The sequence below is a fragment of the Micrasema longulum genome, unplaced genomic scaffold (genome assembly GCF_059751315.1).
Source record: "Micrasema longulum isolate JH-2025_06_02 unplaced genomic scaffold, ASM5975131v1 h1tg000809l, whole genome shotgun sequence".
NCBI lineage: Eukaryota > Metazoa > Arthropoda > Insecta > Trichoptera > Brachycentridae > Micrasema > Micrasema longulum.
Window position 1 is genome coordinate 499,343 of NW_028278001.1, and position 22,933 is coordinate 522,275.

General features: G+C 34.5%; 1 protein-coding gene across 4 annotated transcripts; it reads left to right on the forward strand.

Annotated features, from left to right (window-relative positions):
- Positions 1-4,429: 4,429 nt before the first annotated feature.
- On the forward strand, positions 4,430-14,699 carry LOC148278926 (uncharacterized). Of its 4 annotated transcripts, none has more exons than XM_088230703.1 (3): positions 4,430-4,602; positions 14,094-14,184; positions 14,260-14,699. In XM_088230703.1, exons 2-3 carry the CDS (start codon positions 14,130-14,132, stop codon positions 14,616-14,618), a joined length of 414 nt encoding a protein of 137 aa, XP_088086829.1. In that variant the 5' UTR covers positions 4,430-4,602; positions 14,094-14,129; the 3' UTR covers positions 14,619-14,699. The 4 variants fall into 4 exon arrangements, with proteins under 4 accessions (XP_088086829.1, XP_088086828.1, XP_088086830.1 ...); XM_088230702.1 differs by lacking the exon at positions 4,430-4,602 and adding an exon at positions 12,176-12,599; XM_088230704.1 differs by lacking the exon at positions 4,430-4,602 and adding an exon at positions 12,176-12,599 and having other exon boundaries at positions 14,100-14,184.
- The last annotated feature ends 8,234 nt before the right edge of the window (positions 14,700-22,933 follow it).

Consider the following 22,933-nt stretch of genomic DNA (forward strand, 5'->3'; position numbering starts at 1 on the left):
ATTATTATCGGATTAGAATGAAAGGTTATTGAGTCCTTTTTTATGAATTGTGGAAACTTAATTTTTACCAAATAACTTAGAATCCATTACTTTTATTCCAGTAAAATAATTCTTGTATCGGGTAATCTATTTCTTACGATGACGTGAAACAAACTTAAGAAATGAATACTGGCCATATTCAACAGTGTTCGACAAGATTTACAAGAAGTGGAATTAAAGTGTAAGAAGTTATTTTATAAGCATTTCGTCATAACTATCTGATTCACTAGATGAATCACTTTATCGTTACCGTTCGAAGACGAGGCCTCACATTTATTACGCTCATTTTAGAAAGAAAATAATTTATACATTTATTAAGACTCGTTCATATGAGTCATAATATTTTTTTTTAATATTCTTAAATCCCGTATGTTGTGGGTAAATCCCCGGTCACCACATTTTACTATTGCTTTTTATATATTACTATATATTGTATAGTATTCCAAAACATATTTTGTAATGTTTGGAAGCAGCCCGAATCTTCATAAGAGCTTTTTCTAGTATTTGAGCAAAATATTTTTGGTCGGCCCTGTCTCAAAACTTTTATTGATAACTTCGAATAATGTCGCTCGCAAAACATAGATGTAAAAAAAGTCATTAATTTCAGCTCATTTTAGAAAACTTCTTGTTATTCGTTGAAAACAAACTATGCAAACAATCGTAATAATGGACACTCAGTGATACACAAAATTACTCTTTTAAATAAATATTTTTAAAACTAACACTTTAGCCTATCATAGAATATATAAAAAACTGCTTCACGGCTCCACTACTAATTTTTAGGAATCTTACTTGAAATAAAATTATATACCATTTGCATTAAAAGCGTATTTGGTAATACCATATGGAAAAAACCGCTAAAAAATTGTCAAAGGTTTCCAATTTATTAAGAAAAATATGGACAGTATATTTGCTGACCAAAGTCACCTTACAATTTAAATCTCGCCCCATTTTACTATTGTTACTGGCTTCAAGGTTGGCGAGAGTGGGGAAAAAAGCATAGACAAAAAAATACGGGTCGTTTTAATTTTTAAAAATGGCATTAGCAACATGAAAATAAATGCATAGTGTACTGTTAGGTGGATTTGTACGATTTAATTCAATACCAACTGAATAAAATATCTTATCTGAGACATTAAATATTGTAAACAAAATTTATGAATGAAATTATTGATTATCAGTACTTTTATAAACACAAAAAGGGGTCTTTGAAAAATCCTTTATGTGTACAGTATGATAAATCCAATATTATTCCCGAGTGATAATTCCCTATTTAGCTATACCCTGTTCATCGAGACTGGACCTCTGTCCACGTACCTACGGACCACAAGCCCATCGTGTGATAAATGTCAGCCATTTTTGTTACTGACCTAGGCCAACGATCATAAAGCTCCACCACACCAACGTAGGTACAGCATATTTTAATTGTAAAAATGCATTTACTTCAAATAAGATAATGCTGTTTTTAGGAAAAACAATCATAATATGCTTGTAAAAATAATAATCAGAAAGTAGAACGTTTTGCAGCGATAACCAAAACATTATGTTATGAATAATAAACCACAAAACAAAGTGTTGTATCCTTTCTTTCATACCCGATGACAAGCCTCTAGAATAGAGGCATAGCGGGTTATTTTTTTAAAAATTAAAATAAAATACAATAACTTACACTAAATATACATATTAGTAAACAGTTTACAAAATATACAGAAATAAAAAAGTCGGAGAATTGCACAATTTTTTATTTTTTTTAAATCGTAAGTACGAAGAAAAAGTACTTTGGCAGCTTTATTGCTAAAGTAATATCTTCCATTTAACCAAACATTATAAATTATTGATATAAAATTTAGCTATTTATTTTTATGTATAATCGATTAAATCATATGTTAGAACGAACTAAAGAGGGCAGAGGGAAAATCTAAAAAATGTGAGAAATAACCAATGGAATATTGGGGAAATCTACACCAAACAATGATAATCAAATAAATAAATGTCTTGGAAAAGACAAATTTAATGAAAAGATTACAAATGAGTTTAGTAGGAGGTTTATTGACGATATAAAAAATCTTAGACATGAATGCCAAAAACTTTTTTTGCAAAATAAAACAACAAATCCGTCTTTAGTGTCACTGTATATACCTAAATGTTAACCACGGGAAATTGAACCAGATTGTTCAAATCTCAATAAATGGACACATGACTATGGTTTAGTAATTAATAAAAAATAAACAAAAAATATTCATGTATCCTCACCATATATATTATTAAATGTGAATTAGAAATAGAAATACGAGCTTATACAAATTAAAATATATTGTAGAATCAGATAAATGTAATTGTCCTATTATAAAAGTTGTAAATAATCATAAATATTTAGGATTGATTATTGATTCTCATTTTAGTTGGGGTGTTCATATTGATAGAATCTGCGACAGATTAAGGCATTGGCTTAAAGTATTTTATGAAATCAAAAGTATACTACCTTTTAAAACTTTAAGATACATATTATATACCTCGCTCATTGAATCGATTATATCTTACGGAGAGCGTGTCTGGTGTCTTACCTTCCAGTCTCATCTTGGTAAAATTCATTATATTCAGGTGAGGCTGTTGAAGGGGATTGTATCCGTGAGGCGAAACGTATGAGCGAAGGTGTATATATATATATATTTTAAATTCTGTAATGTCTTGCTGGTAAAACAACTTTGTGACTACAAATTGACTGTAGATCACTTTGTTGATCCGAAGTATAAAAGACAAGTTTTCCATCCACTCGGACACTAACCAATTACAATCATCAATAATCATCATAATCATTCTCTTTTCGCATCTTATGATGTATATGGTACGGCATTTTATTTATTTTATTTTATTTTTATTTTATTTTTAATTATTTGGATAACCAACAGCTATAATTATCTCATATTTATATTTATTTATTTATTTAAATCTTAAAGTAGGGCACACATATCATACATATTGTTATGTGTGTTCTAATAATAACATTGAAAATATATTTAATTTATAAATTGTTTATCACATATGTCTTGACCATTATTTTAAATTTTGATATGTTTTTTTCTTCATAAATATTTTTTTCCATTTCGTAATATTTTTTAATTGCTTTAAATAAAATGGAATTTTGTGACTTTGCCTTTTTCCTAAATGGAAGTCTAATTTTGTTCTTTTCTCTAGTATTGTGATCGTGTTCATGCTGGTTCCGATCAATTTTTTTCCAAAATTCTGTTTTTTTATTAGAGTTTATAATTTTATGAACAAATATCATTGTATTGTAAAATATTCTTTGTTTATATGTTAATAATTTCATTTCATTTACCATCGACTTTACCCTCGTATATCTGGTTTTTTTCAAAATGATTCTAAAGGCTTTATATAACAAAACAAATAACAAATAACATTGGTACTCTAATCGCAGAGTATCTAGATAGTTTTTATTACATGAAGGTAAGATGATCAGTCTTCCTCTTAAGGTGCCAGTCCATGGACTATGAAATATTTTGGTATAAAAACATATTTTTAAATTAATTTTTCATGTCAACCATGCTGGGAATCGATTCCGGGGCCTCTCGCATGGTAGGCAAACGCTCTGACCACTACATCGCGAGGCCGACATGCCAATAATATCACTTCATTATTAACTCTGGATTTATCAAATCTCTGTTTAGGTCTGGTTAAGAAAGGTTTATGTACCTATATTAAATTTTCTATAACATTTCGCATTGCGCGTATACCCACTACTTAAATCAATAAGTAATTTAACAGTATCGCTTCTTTTACATTTTATTTATAAAAAAACATTCTATGTACAAGCTTTTTTTAAAAGAGCCCAGAGATATTAATAACTTGGATCGTGAAACTGGGCCCCATTCGATCACGTGATTTTAGGACCAAAATCATGCATTTCGTTTGTTTATTCCGAGGCTCTTGTAAAAAAGTACATACTTTAGGCAATATGTAATCCGCCTAAAATGACAATCCGCCTGCGACATTATGTTAGATATTATGTCAACAGCCCGGCTCTCGATTCTTTACCTTTACTTTGATGTGAAACCGGATCGTCAGTCAACTGGGGCCCTCTGCACTGTAATTGTATTTATATACCCACATTATAATATATTGTTTTGTTTGATTGTATCGAATATGTCGTCGATCGTTATTTAATTATTGATGTTTAAATTTCGCACTAATACATTATTATCATATCGTGCTGGGGGCAATGGAGCGCAACATTTAGCGAATTGTATAGAAACAATACATAATAATATTGTTCCTTGGCCCGTCGGCGTCGCGTCGCGGTGTAGCGGTGCAGCGATAGCGGTCAGCAGTCAGTAGCCAGAGCTAGTGTTAGTGTCAGTGTTAATGTTTAGCGGTTAGTAGTGCAAGGGCAACTCGCTGTCTCCGAAAGTAACGGATGGGAGGTTGCATCACTGAATTCATTTCTCATTAGTGATCTGTATCAGTGTGAGTGTGTGGAGTTCCCAGACTTGTATAATAGTCCTTCATACATCAGCCTCGCATTATCTCCGTTAACCGGTTTTGGTGGTATTTGATATTATTTTGTTTTTGTAAACAAGACACACGGCGTTTACTTTTCCAACCACAAACCGTCGGTCGTGACTTTTGAGTACTATAATATGTATATTATTGTTCAACTTTATTGAACGTACCCATATTACGATTCGACTGTGAAAAATTGTTCACTTAGGAATAGATACGTAGATAATACAATCAGCTGCGAGTGCTTTCTCTCATCGGTCATCTGTGAGAGGAGTAATTTATTTTATTGTAATCGGTGTAATTTTAACACATTCGAGTCCTCTGCTCTACATGAATAATAAAACATTTCATTTAATCTATCAGCATGAGACGCACGATGGTGAGTTCTACATTCCCACACAGCGCGTGGAAGAGAACATGCAGCATCAGTGACAGCACCTTAAACCGTCTTAGTTATTGCAGCAACTATCTTATTCATTGCGGACATCGACGATTCTACGAATGATAATGTCATTTTTATAATGTATGATTTTTTTCTATAAACAGACAGTAGAAAATAAATAGGTGCGAAGGTTTTCACGGTCACTGTTATTAATATTATGTATCTTTTTTGGGTGATACCGTGTATGTTGGATTTGATCCGACGTTTTGATTTGATCACACAATTTTCCCTGAAGATGGCTCCTGCAATGGTAGCCGAAACGTCGGATCAAATCGAACATACACGGTATCACCCAAAAAAGATACATAATATTAGTAGAAAATAACTTTATAGGATCTCTCAGTTTTTATGCAACTCCGATTTTGAACTTTAAATGCTATGTTTTTTAACCGCGCGTTGAAATTCAATCGTACCGCTTGGTATTCCTAATTTTGTATTTGAAATGTAATTGTAACAATATGGTTAACTTGTCATTTTCGTCGAAAGAAAAGAACGAGCCAATTCTGTTTTATATTATGTGTCTAATAATTGTTCTATGAAATCTGCGAATGTTTTCCGCTGTTGCCAATTAGGCGTTTACGGTTGGTGAATTTAACGTAGGTTCCTACATATTTAAAATGCGGAGGTACTCGAGTTTGCGATCAAAGAGACGAGCGTTAATTTTGAATAAGTAGGTACCTACCTATGTTTTCAATACAACTTTTTATAACCTGAACATCACCTCTTCAATGACGTATATTTATATCTTGCCTCGCTCGTCCATCGGTATATGCCTATATGTAAGGGGATGCGGGGCTAGTCGTTACGGGGGCAAGTTGATACGTCGTGTATAATTCTAGTACCACGTACCGGTAAATACCAGCATGTGGCTCGTATGACATATTATGCAGACGTGTCACTTGCTCTATCTGGCCCTAGCCGAAGCTCAGCGACAATTTAAATTAGAACATGTGTTGGCCATCCAACCCCTCAGACTCTCTGCGAGAAATTTCACTGAGGAATGTAGTCAGTAACTTCTTTGTGGCTGTCACAACATTTCCATGGTTCTGGTATTATATTATAGCTTTTGTTCTAAGTAGGAAGGAGTATTGTCTCTTTGCTAAAGAAGTTCTAGCCATTTGTAGGGAAATCAGATCGCCACTGACACTCCGAGTCTCATAATGATAAGATCTGTAATTTCAGCTAACGCTTCTTAAAAATTCAGTAAATTTGAACCAACATCTATAAATTAAGTTAAAAGAATTGTTGCGGCATTACCCAACAAACAATGTATATTAGATCTGATGCCAACATGGCTTTTGAAAAAATGCATTAACGTATTAGCTCCACTTTTAACAGATTTATTTAATACATCCATGAAGCGCAGCATTGTTCCAAGAGCCATAAAGAAAGCTAATGTCACTCCACTTATAAAAAAACACAATAAGATGTGGAAGATCTTTTCAGTTTTTGCCCTATTTCAAATTTTTCCATCGTATCAAAAATACTAGAAAAAATAGTTTCTCATAAGCTGGTTAACTAAATCGAGCATTTTTTTTTATTTTCGGTAAGGCAATCGGCATACCGACGTTTTCATTCCACGGAGACGGGAGTGATAAGAGTACTGTCTGACATTATAACGGTGGTAGACTCGGGTAATCTGGTGTTGATGGCTTTTCTGGACATGAGTTCTGCATTCGATACTGTAGACCATAATATTTTGCTTGAACGTCTGGAGAAAACTTATAGTATCCGTGATCAGGCACATATGTGGTTCAGTTCATATCTTAATGAAAGAGAATATGCAGTTGTGTTCCAGAGTAAAAGCTCACCCAACTTTTGGGTGTCTACAGGAGTGCCTCATGGGTCAGTACTCGAACCACTCCTCTATCTTCTATACACTGAAGATATAGAGAACATTATCAAAGAATGTAGCTTGTGGTCTCACTGCTATGCAGATGATACACAGATTTATTTTTATTGCAAACCGGGCGAGAGAAGTTTGCTAGTCAATTTAATTAATGGATGCATCGAAAAAATAGGAAATTGGATGGCTGAAAACAGATTAACATTAAACCCATTAAAAACGGAACAACTATGAGTGGTTTCAGCCAGACGACAGAATTTGATCCAGGATACGGCCCTATCCAATGTAGGGAGTACCGCTTTACCCACCGTTAAACTACTGGGAGTTTTACATAATTCTGACCTTTCTCTTGACGCTCAAATTAGTAGAACGATAAGTTCATGCTTCTACCAGCTGAGGCAAATTAAATGCATACACAAAAATTCACCGGTTGATGCCGCCCCTCAATTAATAAATGCGTTTATAGTGTCTAAAGTCGATTATTTTAATGGTATCTATGCAGGTCTACCAACGAACAAAATGACTCGCCTACAGTCTGTATTGAATGCTGCAGCGAGACTTATTTTCAGAATCTCTAAGTTCAGTCATATCACTCCACTACTTCGGAAATTATACTGGCTACGTTTTCCACAGAGGGTCGAATACAAACTCTGTTGGCTAATATATAAATCGGCGCACTAAATTTGGTAAACGCGCATTTGCGGTCGCAGGCCCTATGGCATGGAATGCTCTCCCAGCAGAGGTGCGAGGCTGTGAAAGTGAAGTGGTGTTTCGGAAAAAACTTAAAACCCACTTGTTCTCTAAATCATTTAAATAAATCCGTAGCATGTGACCACAAAATAAATGGTTTTAATTAAATTACAAATTTAAAAGCTTCAATTAAATTTATTTATCTATAGAATCACTATGTAAAGCGCCCTTGAGGTATTATATTACAAAATGGCGTATAAGTAATCCATTATGATAATAATAATAAAAGAAACTGATGTGGGTGTATCTCTGTTTTTTGTCGGCTTCTTGGTGTAATGGTCAGCGCATTTGCCTACTATGCAAGGGTCTCGGGTTCGATTCCCGGCATAGTTGAAATGAAATATTAACTTCAAAGGGTGTTTTTACACTAGAATATTTCATAGTCGCATAGAATTATGATGATGTGTATCTCCGTTAGTGTGAATGATCACCACTGCCCTCAGTAAATATTGTTGTCCGATATCAAGCACTGTAAACTCCTTAAATAAAGAATATATCTAAAGCTTTTTCAGAATGGTTCTTACTTCATTAAATAAAAAGTTCAAAAAATAAATATGAAAAAAAAAACAGTTTTATGAAAACATTCAATTTAATTTTTCTTGGTAACAATGTGCCCTACCCTGTAACAACTTGCCCCCGTCGCGACGGGGACATATTGTTACAGTTTTTTGTTTTTTTTAAATTATTTATTTTTAATTTTTGTGGACTACATTTGAATACAAATTTGCCAAATTATGATAAATAAACACACTTTTTTAACTTTAATCTAACTTTTTTGAATAAACGAAAAAAGGCAAAAAAATATTTTAAATTTTTGTAACAACTAGACCCGCCTTCCTCTTCACAATTTTTTTACAATATTTACATAAACCTTGTGGGGTTTTCCACAAATAAACAAATGCGGAATGTTGAGCTACGAATCGATTGTTCCTCACATTAAAAAGTGCGTATGGGATCATAAGTACCCAGTGCCTACCTATACACTATATTAACAAGTAGTAATAGCGAATCATTGGTAATAGACACATGATTATTAAGGAGGAAATGTTTTTTTGCCCATTTATGAGTTTACATACAATGTTCTACACCAACACCCGCACATACTCGTAAATACATATGTATGTACCTACCTACCTACATTAACTACCTGCCAGGGGCGAACCGTGTATAGAAGCGATTATGCGCAGCTTACCATTATATTAGACTAACCATAATAATGTTTTATTGTAACTTTATTTACAGAAAAACAAATAAATAATTAACATTTATTTTAAATCATTTCCACCGTTTGTATTTTTATCCTAGTATAAATATTAAGCGCCCAGCGCCTGCGGTGAGCCAAGAAACTAGCCGATTATTCCAGCTTATTTTTCATACAAATAAGTATACTACATTTTCAATGTATTAATCCCAGTCCGGGTTTTTTCCCCTAGATTAAACCTGCAGATCACACAAATTATTTGAATATTCTTGGTTTGGAAAACAGTATTTCAAACACTATTTCTTAAGGACTATTTTTCTTTGAGATGGTACTTTTGGCATAAGACCATAATTACTTTCATGCGTCATATTGCAGAACATAATGCGCTCCGCGCGGCCGTTTTTAGCACTATTAATTACTAGAACAATGCGGCCAGTTGACATTTCAATTGAATACCTAATATCGACTGAATTCATAGTGGTATTTATTATTTATTTTTTAATAAATTATATATTAAAATAATGGATAGTATAATATATCACGAATTTACATCGTTTGAGTTGATTTCATGGATGAGAGTTGTTGTATCACACAGAACCAAAGAAAAATATCAATTTATAGTACATATTACTTATATTATAATATGTACCTCCCATGTAGGTACAAATATATGATATTTTTTTATAGCTTACTGTAAATAAAATCACCATTCGCCACTGCTACCTGCAGTTCGGAGCACTCTATGGCTCATTTCACAACATGGTAAAAATCCACACGGCACGATAAAGTATTTATTTAATCAGTTTTAAAATGTACAGAAGTTCAGTTTCAGGTTTCGTCTAGCTGGAAAATTCCAGTGTTTAGGCAGGACCTTTGTTTTAAATGTTTTTTTTTTATCAAACAATTCAAATGATAAAAATATGAAAAAATGAAAAATAAACATAAATGAGAAAACATACCGATAATAATAAAAATTGAAGCATAAATATAAATTAGAAAATACATCATTAATAATTTAAGAAATGAAACATAAACTAGAAAACATACCGATAATAATAAAAAATTTAATCATAAATACAAATTAGAAAATAAACCATTAATAATTATAAAATGAAACCTAAATGTAAATTCTAATAAAAATAAGAAAATTAAAACAAATATAAATTACAAAATACATATATAATTTAAATTTAATTAAACTTAGGTAAATTTATATTTATTGCATTACTTTTGATAATTATTATTTATTTAATGCCAGGCAAACCCAATAACCAGACACCATAAGGCCGACTAATTTTTGTTCGATTTCCTGTTGCAGAATGTGTATACCTGAGAGTAACCGCTGAGTAAATTTTAAACTAAAATAAAAAATTAGGGAGTACAGTTCTACGGGAAATTAGACACGAAAAATGTTTTATTAAACACGGTAAACATTAGAGCATTTAATTATACAGTGAAGTTTCTCAAAAATGAATGAAATAATAAAAATAGTTTTAATAAAAATGAATTATTTTGAAAATTGTCACAGGGGCTTGTAAACCAACGTTGTTATATATTAATATGGTGTAATAGATTTCCGGTTTCCGGGTAGCTTTATTTATTAATTAAAAATCATAATGTAATTTATTGATTAACACTGACACCCTAAAAAGCCTTATAAATTCATGAATCTGTAAGAGTGTAATTTTGAATGAATGATAATTATTTTATAAATATTAATATGAATTAAATAAAAATGGCTTGATTAAATAATTACTTGACCATTTAAAAAACTTTTAGTGTATTTTGACAATACGGAGATCTACTTTGAAATGTCAGCACATCTCACAGACGACAACTCATGACGTCACGGGCGGTGTAATTTCAAAATTGCAAAACGTTAAAAAATCACGGCGACGATATTTAAAAAAAAAATGAATTAGTCTATTAACAAATAAAAAAAATATAAAAAGAACTAATGAACTTTCTCATTTATCGTGCCGTTTGGATTTAGACGATATGTGAGAAATGGGCCTATATGAGACAAAACAAATGTGTTTGGAGGCAAATTATACAAAATGTAGCATTGAGAGAAAAGTTCATGTGTTGCTCTTTGGATACTGATTCTAATGTAAAATAAACTTAAGCTACATTTATTGTATTATGACAGGCGCCGTGGCGCAGTTGGTTAGACGGCTATCTGTGAAACTGGCGTCGCGGGTTCGATTCCCGCCAGTTGGAAGAAAAAAATCCAAGAAAGGTTTTTTTCTCAATTGGTCTGGGTGTTGTGGTGTATTTTTCATTACCTTCTTCCATATTCCCTCTATCCCACCTGCTGACAAGCCTCAAAATAGAGGCTTAGCGGGTTATTCCTTTTAAAAAAAAAAAAAAAAATTTTTGAAACGTCGAAAGAGTTTTTTATTTTATTTTTAAGGAATAACCCGCTAAGCCTCTATTCAGTGGCTCGTCAGCAGGTAGGAAAGAGGGGATATGGAGGGAAGTAATAAAATGTGCACCACAACACCCAGAACAATTGAGAAAAAATCTTTCTTCGAATTTTTTTCTCGCAACTGACGGAAATCGAACCCGCGACGCCTGTTTTACAGTCGGCCGTCTAACCAACTGCGCCACGGCGCGGCGCCTGTTGGACTTCAATGTGAGGACACTTTTAATTATTTCTGTTTAAAGAAATATACGAGTACATACGAGTAGGTACTAACGGAATGAGAGTCACGTTAGGTGTCATAGACGAACGGGAAATTCGACCGTTGAAGCAATGGGTAAATATCACATACTACGAATACCGATTGAAATAATATATGAAAGGGATTTAGAATAATTAATTGTATTTTCGAAATCAATATTTGTAATAATAATTGTGGAACAATGTTTTCATACATAAACGTAAAAAATAAATTCAATAAAAATACGTTCGTTTGGCCTCGGTTGTTGTGACGTCAAGATTCGTGATAATGTTCCAAACAAAATTCGATTGCCAGGAACAAATAAATGAATTACCGTTCTTGAGGGAATTCAAAATTACAAATTTAAAAATATCTTTTATGCTACTAATAATTATATAAAAAAAGTCTTTTTTTGGGCAGACCTTTATTTCGATATATTTTCCTATTAAATATGTTTATTGTTTAATGTACTCACGTAAGGCGGAGGATACTATTTAATGAAATTACTGATCTTTGTAATTTTATGAAATAAATATTGGATGCTTCCAATACTATTTTAAATCGGCTTTAATAAATTCTGGACAAACAAAAATAGTTAAAACCGGCATCATCGCGGTTCTGAAGCAGGTTTACAAAATAAACGGCAGCGACAGCGACAAGTAGGTACCTAGGACCTGCGAGCGCGCGTCTTCACTTCCGCCAAAAGAGGAATCACTGCGCTGGCGCTGCGCTGCGCTGCGCTGCGCTGTGCCGGCCGAGGAATATCGCTCGGCTTCCGGATCTCGCGCGCGCGGCTCGTGCTGGCGCGGGCTTGTTTAGACAGTGTTACCTGTGAACTGTGCAAAAGAACTCAATTATTGGCATATTCAAAATACATTGTTTAAAAAATCTACTCACGTCACGCGTAAAACACATTTTATTGTGGCATATTACTTGAAATAAAATAAACACAATTCGCGACCCCCAGGCAAATTCCAAAATGGATGAAATGAAGCGTTGAATTAATAGTAGACGGATAAACGAGTACATATATGTGTAAAAAGGGGTTGAACTAATTATAAAAACATTTAAATATTCAAAATGTTTTTTGGTTTTACAAAGAAATGAAGCGAGAGAATCAGAAATTCGGTTGGCATTACGGTGAGTTTCGGGAAACAATAATTTATTAAAGAGTTAGGAGTCAGAGTTCTCGCCTAGGCGGTGCCGGCAATGGGCGGGTTATTATAACGCGAACTAGCCACGGATGGTGTATTTTGCACTTCCCATGACTTCTGCCGGTGACTGGACGTGGCCGTGAAAAGGTGTATAGGAACAGGTAAGGCACAGGTGTATATGTGCTGTGCGTATGACGTTAAACATTTAGATTCAATTACCAGAATTTATGAGAAATCACGCTGTACTCTCGCCACTATAAAACCAGGATGTACAATTGAGATAAATCAGTCTTTAAACTGCCATTGGAGCGCTACTAACATTTAAATCGGTTGCAAGGAATAGTGATGGCGAAGGTAGGTTTCTTCGATAACCTTTTCCGGCTAATGTTCCATTATTGTTATATTATCCTCGATTGATATCTCCCGACACAACTGTCGACTGTCCGACGACAGCACTGCGCAGTGGAAGGTACAATCAAGTTGTAGGTACTATTTACTATCGCTGACAGTTACATGCTACAAAATTCGGCCTTCTGGACTTCACTTAATCGGCCCTATGGACTCTCTGTGATTTTTCTCGGTCATTTTAGTTTCTTTTGCACTCTCTTCTTGCGATAAACCGTTTAACATTTGTTTATAATAGACATGTTTGAATTCAAATAATAAACGTCAGATAAATAAAATTATTTTTTAGGGCATGTTTGATAAAAAATATACTTCAAAGTTTGATGTAATTAAAATATTGCATTGTTTATAAATTGTACGAAATGCAGATTACGCTTTTTGAAATTTAGACTAGACTTAAGTACATTAGGTACGACTCTTGAAAAAAAGGAAAGTTGTGGATAAAATTAAAAAAAAATTAACAATAATTATGTGCTATTTTTATTAAATTCTGGGTTGACTTATGCCTTCAATAATCGTTTTAAAAAATTAAACAGTTGAAATATTTTTGATAATACATATAAATATGATATATTTTTAAATAAAACCATTTTGGGTGAATGTTTTTAATTTCTAAGGTATGTTTTTAGCAAAATACTAATGCTCATGTCAGACTTCCAATGGAGTTTAGTTAAATATATCTCCGCGATACCATAATGCATATTGTATTCATCACGTTTCAAAATAAAAGCATTTTTGTATTGCTAAACGGGTTCCGCTTCTGACTACTCGTTAAATCAAAATCAATGAAATATTACGGACTTGAGAATTTTTTGTCATTAAAAAAATGCAAGTTCGCGCTGCAACACAGGTCAAAAGGCCCTATCACCGTAGTGAATCGTACTGCAGAACACTCAGGACTGAGAGAAATGGTATATTATTATACTGTTGTAGCAAAATACGATTTCATTATTTAATTATACTCGTATGAAAGATATCAAGTCGTGTATTCTATATAGACTTATGTGACGGGGTTTAAAATAAGGTGTGTATTACAAAATATGCCTGCAAAACGTACATTCCTTACTTTTTGCAGATACAGACCACGTGGGTGTTGTGCTGGGCGCTGGTGATGTCAGGGGTGCCCCCGCCCGCCGCCCCCGCCCCCGCCACCGCCCCCGCCGCAGGTAGGTCCATCGCAGGCACAGAACTGCCGCGGTAGTCACTCTCTCGAGTACTGACTCCTCACTCTCTTGTTCCAGGGGATGATCTAGAGCTGGCGGAGACGCACTACGGCGGAGGTCACGGCGGCGGCTTCGGGGGCGGTGGCTTCGGGGGCGGTGGCTTCGGCGGCTTCGGTGGCTTCGGTGGTTTCGGGGGCGGGGGGCACGGCTACGGGGGTCACGGTTACGGGGGCCATCGCGGCTTCGGAGGTGGAGGCTTCGGGGGCGGCGGGTTCGGGGGCTTCGGGGGCTTCGGGGGTGGCGGCTTCGGGGGTGGAGGCTTCGGGGGTCACGGGGGTCACGGCGGTTTCGGGGGACATAGAAGGTCCTTCGGGGGCGTGCTGCTGCTGGCGGGAGGGGGCTTCCGCGGAGGTCACGGCCACGGATTCCACGGCTGATCACCCCCTCTTCGGGGATTCCTGTATTCTTTTATTTAGAATAACAAAAAATGTATTTTACGTTTTATACTTTGTACCTTTACACGAAATAATGTATTTTAATATGAATATTATAAAAAAAGAAAATAAAAAAATTGAAACTTACAACTTCGATTTATTTCCAACTATTCGGGCATCAAGTCTATGCTGCTTCATACTTCTTGTATCACCTACGTAGGTATCGGAATCGTTTAATTATTTATGTGTGTGTGTGTTGGTAAACTACACAGTTCAATATGGCTTACAAAGTTACGAGTTTAGCGTTGTTTAAATTGGTGGGTACTATTTATCTAAGCGATTTTTCTTTTGTTATTTCGAAGGTGCAACAATTTTGAAAAGTTTTCTGTCATGAATAATGAAGTCTTTCGAGGATAACCTCGAAAGGTATACGTTAAATGCTATAATTTGGACCTAGGATAATTTAAACGAAAGTGTAATAAATCGATGGGAACATAATATAGACACGACTCTAATTTTATTTCATTCTTTTGAATAATAATGTCGCGTTACTTCGGTTATGATTAGAAAACTAATAATTAGGAAAAAGCCGAAAAGTTAATGAAAAAAAAGGTTACTATCTACAGATAATAGATTGTCTCCTTTGGCAACATACGAGTACATCTCTGATTGAGAATAATATTTTTGTAATAATATATGTTCATAAAAACGTTGGTAAAAAACAATGTAGAAAAAAACATACTTCTGCCAATTCCAAATTCCAAAATAATTCAATGTAATCCTAATAGATTTGTTCACGAAATAAAAGTCGTAGTAGACTCAGTCAATAACAAATATTTTTAAGTTGTACTATTCTCTATTTTTCTCGACTTTTAAGGCATGATTGACTGATCATCTTTATTACGCGATGAATTATCAAGAAACGCAGCAAACGGTGCGGTGTTTCGGTTTAGTATTCTCGGTGCGGGAAAGGTGAGAAGGAGGATATATTTTAATTTTTTTTTACTAAGTTTATATGTATTTATTTAATAATATTATAATAACATAAAACGAGTTACAAACCATTTTCGAAATGACTCAAACTTATCGGCACGTCATCGAAGTCAACATTATAAAATGTGTTTAAATTATTATTAATACCTATTTAATGTTGAATCGAAGAAGTTTTCTAATCTTATTTACCATAACAGCAATTTGTGATTTTCACTCGAAGTTTTCGTCCATCACAAATCACAATACCGATACATTATGTTTGGATATACGAGTACCTATATATATAAATATTCTCGTGCATATGGTAATATGATTAGTTCTATTAATTTCACCGTGTATTTAAAAATTACAATAAAACTTGAAGGCAATTAGAATGATTTATAAACAATGTCAAAAACAACGGACAATAAATTAGAGAAAAACTGTATTTTTAACAAGTTACTATTATTTTGTTTACTGTTGTGGCGCAGTTACTCAGACGGCCGACTGCGAAACTGGCGTCACGGTTTCTATTCCCGCCAGTTGCGAGAAAAAATCCCTTTTCTTTTCCACCTGCTGACAAGCTTCTAAAATAAAGGAATAACGGGCTGCATTAAAAAGTTACATTTGACTCGATTTGGCGAAAACGCAACATTTATTATTTACATGAAACATTTCGGAACTTCAACCGTGACGCCAGTTTGTGCAAGTGGCCCTCAGTAACACGGTATAAGCCGCATAGGAGATTATTTTGTCATTCGAGTTCAAATTGAAAGTTTCATTTAAATAATAATATTATAATAAATAATAAAAGATCTAAAACAGCAGGTACCTTGCGGTACGAGCATACCAGATTGTATAATTATACAATCGTTCGAGTGTGATTTGTCTCATAGCTTTCGATTCAAAATAAAGTTTTTCCCTGTAAGTCAATATAACTGAACTTTTGAGACAGTTTACCACCACCTTACCAAAAAAACTCAAAATCTGTTAAAAATATGGCTTAATCTAATATGTCCGATTTTTAAAAAAACATTTTGAGTCATATATATTTATACTACCGGATGGATCTGAAAATTTTCAGCATTTTGTGTAAACACGGTATGATGAGAGAGAAAACTGGATATACCTACAAATTAATGTTCAATGCATCTTGGAGTAGAAATTTTCATATTCTGTAAATTATTTTTATGGCTAAAAATTGTGTTGGTTTTAATTTTTAAATATTATTTCCTAATTCCTTTTATTTACAAATAAATTTTATATTGATGTTTTGTAATTTACATTCGTTTTAATTTTATTATTAATAGATATTAATATTTACTTTAATGTTTCATTTTTTGATTGAAAATGGTTTATTCATATTTATGCATCATTTTAAATCAATATTGATATCTTTTCTAATTTATATTTAAGTTTAATTTTTTAATTATAAATACCTACTATATTTTCTAATTTATATTGATGCTTAAATTTTCGGTATGTTTACTAATTTACAATTATGTTTTATTTTCTAATTATTAATGGTTTATTTTTGCTTCAAGAAACAAATTTTACATTTTAAAATCGTGAAATAAATAAATAAATCTACTGACACCGGAATTACGCTTGTAAACTAAAATTCCACCCATCAAATAAGAGAAAAGAGTCCACCAAACTTTAAAATGAATAAAAATGACATATCTTGTTTTGCTATCTTTCAACCGATGGATTTTTATTTTATGTCTAGAAGAAATAATGTAACATCAAACTTTTATAATATTTAATGTCGACCTTGGTAGGAATCAAACGCGAGTATAGTAGGCAACGGCGCCAACCACTACGCCACGCACTACCGAACGAACTTATCTTCCCTCGATTTATTTTCAGGAGTTGCGCCTGAAACTACTTCCGTTCCGTAAGTCGAGAGCACTCGCCTACGGAACGGCATAATTCTGCTTTTACTTCTCATACAGATTTAAAACGTTGCAAAATATGATACTTAAGAGTTTTGATATAAATTCGTATAAAGGCAGTCTTTTAAAATGAATTAACAATTAAATATGTTTTTTATGCTCCTCAGCATATGCTGAAGTGATACGCTAGAAGTGGAGATTTACACCACACAATATGCACCGCAAGTGATCCGCCGCGCCGTAGTGTTCGGTCGCTCGGTGTACGGCGCTGTACGCGTGTACCGTGCACAGTAGCCGGCTGCAGAGTACAGCTTTACTATGTGTGGGTAGATTCCACTCCTTCGAACCCGTAAAATACGGGTCGGAAGCGAGAATTATTTGCTGTATATCTAGCGAGAGAATCCTAATATTGCCCTTGTCCACAATGCGGTCAGTAGCTCCGCGGCCACAGTCCGCGTCACGGAAGGTTATCGTTTACTGCGGGGAATCCCACCGGCGCGGGCGGAAAACGACCCGTCGCTGGCCACCGCCGCGCCACCGCCGCGCCACTGCCAGCGGCCCCTCGCGAGGGCGGCGCGGCGGGTGCAGCTCTGAACAGTCAACCGGTATTTTTTATCAATCCCGACCAAGGTCACCGCAATATGGCGAGCGATACTGAACATTATTTGGGTTTTTCGCTCCATAATTACCCGGTGCGGGCGCGGCGTATCCGCATGTGATATAGCCGAATGAAATAATAACGATAATTATTTTGGCGTGGGTGTGGCTGCGGAATGAACGAATGTACAATAAAAAGGTTTCGCGAATACTAGTCCCGCGAGTTCGTAACCGGAGATGCTCATTTCAAATGTTGATATTATAAGTTTTTTTTGCCGGCATTATTATGATACGTACGAGTAGGTAGTCTCCTCGTGAAGAGCGACCGGCGCTTTTTGTAAGGTATCTTTTATCAAAGGTAGACATACTAAATGTTAATGATACGAAGCTTATTTATATCACAGACACGTTTCTCACTTCCATCAACTTATTGTTTAACAGTAACAGTAACAGTAACAGCGATTGCGAACCATTTCTCCGAGTGTCTGAATAATACTACTTATATTCGTAATCTGGCATTCTCGATACGCGTACATTACGATTTATCTAGACATTAACGTTTCAACAATCTTAGAACAGATATCTTTTCGGTAGCTACCTACTAATAAGAATGCTATATATAGGTACACACATACACAATTATACACTCATATACTTAAACGCAAACATACACTCGTAAGTAATCATTGTTAATTGGATTTCCATTATTGTTATTTTTTAAATATATATCACACTAATTCGGCCTCGTGGTGTAATGGTCAGCGCGTTTGCCTACCATGCAAGAGGACTCGGGTTCGATTCCCGACATGGTTGATACGAAATATTTATTTAAAAGTGTGTTTTCACAATATAATATTTCGTAGTCCCTGGATTGGTACCCGAAGCGTAAGACTGATAATTTTACCTTCATGTAACAAAAATGATTAAAATACGCTGCGATTGATGCACCAATGCAGTGCCACATGCACCGATGATGATGATGACACTAATCAATATTATGCTAACACTGAATAAATACTTCACTAATTCGTACAAACATACACCCATACACTAGCGTACAAACATGCGATCAAACACTGATGTACAAATGTACCACTTTTATGAGTGTATACTAATATGCAAACATACACTAATTCACTAATTCACTAACACACTCACTTATTCGCATTCTAACAATTTTAACACTAATAATTATATAAATATGTTAGCTTAAGTTTATAAATTACTAACACGTAAATTTTAAGTACAAAAATTAAACATATTCCATGATTATTATTGGTTAAATAATAATATGTACATATATGTAGGTAGGTACATAACTATTACAACAATAATAGGTTATTGTATCGGGTAGGACCCGAAGAATTAATGTAACTATTATTTTCCTATTTATTGTAGTTTTTACTTAATTTTGACAAAATATTTAAAGGGTAAAAAATGTTTTCTGTTTTTAAATAAAAATATAATTTTCTTATTTTTGTGCCATATCAGGTCATCAGGTGTCCGCGACGTTGGCAATCTCTTCTAAACGGGCCTCTCTGTCTCGCGCCGCCCGGAACAACTGATGGATGATATTGAACCAGAACCCTTGATAAGTGTTTTCGACTCTATGGCTACTCTCTAGTGTTGCGGTTGGCGCATTCGCCTACTACGCCCGAGGTTCCGGATTCGATTCCTGGCAGAGTCCTGGCTGGTACCTGAAGCGAAAGACTGATCACCTTACTACCTTGTAACAGATGACCGAGGTGCGCTCCATTCAACATCGGGTGCGAAGAGGGGAGGATGAAATCCTGTTCCTATTTACAAAGATTTGGACATTTGGAGTTTTACAAACAAACAACAAACAAACCATCACGCCGTTTCCCCGTAAGGGTAGGCAGAGAGGATAGAACGCCACAACACTCTATCTTTGCATACAGATCTCGCTTCCTCTACATTCATACATCTTCTCATGCACGCGCGCCGATTATTCCGACTTTTGACATGTCCATCTTTAAGTATTTGTTGGATTTGGTCATGCCATGTCTATCTCGGTCTTCCTCTATTTCTGCATCCATCAACATTCGCATTGTAAATATTCTTAGCCGTTCTCTCGCTGTCCATTCGTTCCACATGTCTAAACCAGCGCAGAGCTCCTTTCTTGATTTTGTCGATAATGCTTGTCTCAGCCTTACATAATGTACGGATCTCAACATTTGTGCATCTATCGTACATAGTTTTACCACACATTCGCCTGAGAGATCGCATTTCGACATCATTCAGCCTACTTTCATCCCTGTTTTTCCAAGTCCATACTTCGCTCCCATACATCAGGGATGGGACCAGGACTCCGTTGTGAACTGCCAATTTTGCCTCTTGTGACAAGCATTTATTTGCCAAGGTCGATTTAAGAGCACCGTTCACTCTGTTCCCGGCACTCACCCTCCTTTCAATATCTTTCTCAGTCATTCCATCCCTAGTGAACATACTTCCCAGATACACAAATTCCTCTACTTGTTTTAGTAAAACTCCATTCACAGTGATTTCACATTTAGTCATACTTTCATTTCTTTCAAAAACCATCACATTCGATTTATCGACATTCATCAGCAAATCGCTTCTCTTGCATACATCGTAGACCTTTGTTACCAAGAATTGCAGTTCCTCTTTGTTATTAGCAAGGAGTGCAGCATCGTCAGCATACAAAAGACAATTGACTTTTAAATCACCCATTTTTTCTCCCATTCTTAAGCCTTTCAGTTCTTTCATGCAGTTATCGATATACACGTTGAACAGCCATGGTGACATAACACATCCCTGCTTCACTCCTTTATGAATGTCAAACCACGATGTGTATGATCCATTTACCCTAACACATGCTGTGCTGTCTTTATACAGAGAAGCAATAGCACGTGTTAGATTTCCGCTTACTCCGTACTCCGATAACACCTTCCATAATTTTTCTCTGTCAACTCTATCAAACGCTTTTTGCAGATCGACAAATGCGCAGAAAAGCTTTTAGTTTTTAGCAAGAAATTTCTCTGTCATGTTTCGTAAAGCAAGTATTTGATCCATACATCCTCTTCATTTCATAAAACCGCTCTGAATATCCCACACTTTATCCTTTGTAACTTTTCTTACTCTCTCAATCAGTATTCTTCCATACATTTTGCCAACAGCGCTCAAAAGGCTGATTGCTCTATAATTTCCGCATTCTACTCTTGAACCTTTTCCCTTGTATAGAGGCATAACAACAGCCCTTCTCCGGTCTGGAGGAGTGTATTCTTCCTCTAAACATCGGTTGAAAAGTTTGTGCAGCCATACAAAAATTATTTCACCACCCACCTTTATAAATTCTGTAGCAACATTATCAAAACCTTGCGCTTTTCCGTTCTTCATATATTTGGCAGCAATTCTTATTTCTTCCATTTTTATCTCTGTCGTACCATCATATGCATTTAAACTTACCTGAGGAGGTGCTGCAGTGCTTATATTTCCTGAATGTGATTCATACACCTCCTCAAAGTATTCCTTCCATCTTGTTTTTATTCCACTATCATTTGTCACCATTTTCCCATTTTTTCCTTTTATAGCTGTCATACATCCACTTTCATTACTGTTTCGGGAATTTTTCGGGAGTTTTACAATGTTATTAATTTATTTATTTAAACGCCTTGTAGGCTTATACATGTTTTGCATTTATAAATGTAAAGAACAGACATGTATTTAACACAAAAGTAGCAAAAAATTAAAATGAAGTAAAAAGAATAAGAAAATAAAAAATAAAAAAATATAAAATTACGTATTAGTAAAAATTATATGAGTTTACGTATAGAACATACATATATATTCCCGAAGAGAGAAAATGAGTTTATTTTTTCCCATCGCATCGGTTATATTAAAAGAATCTTAAAATAAGAAGAAGTAAGAAAAATAATAATTAAGAATACAGATATAAGTAAATAAAAGGTGTACAATTTAAAACAACATAGTATTATTTAGGTATTTAAATTGAAGATAATAAATTGGTACACTGCCTTTGAAAATTCAAAAGTATTATATTAAATATATATATATTATGTAATACATATTTGAACTTTCCTTTTTTACTTGTTACTAGAGAGGAATCCTAGAGTTCTTAAGAACGAAGAAAAAACGACTTGATTTATCGGGTCCACGTGTAGTATTTAGTGAACATGATAAAAATAAAAAAGGAATCAATTCACTAGTTACGTAAACCTTGACGAAGAAGCTTGTTTGCTTTGAAACCGGTCGGTGAAAAATAAAAATTAGTGGTTAAAAACAAAGTTGTTTTATTCATTTTATTTTATCATAATGAATAACCACAAAGTAAGTGCTTCAAATATAAACTTTATATTCTTAAGAAATATTTAATTTTTCAGACTATTTCCCAAAAGTCGTAAATAACTCGTACTGGAAGAAGAGGAATCGAGTTCTGGTGGAGTGGGATTTAACCTCCGACCTTTGGTCTGTGAGTCTACAAAACAACCACGGGACCACAATACGGTGACAAACTCGAAAAAGTAAGTTAAAATAAAAATAGATAAAATTAAATAAAAAAACAAATAAAATTAGAATCAAAAAAAATCATTAATGAAGAGAGTGATAGATGGTTGGTTTTTGTCGGGCGCCCGTTATTCGTACAGAATAACAATTAGTTGAGCTTGCATTCAGTAGAATTATGTCGATGTGGAGGGGTAAGAGAGGAATAAAAATAGGTTGTGGAATTTAAATGTATTTCAAATAAATTATAGACAAAGCCCTACCTAACCTAACTTAGAATTAGCCTTAACCTACTTAAACAATAAACTTAAAATTAACCTTACGCCCTGATGCGACGCGGCGTGTCCTTGG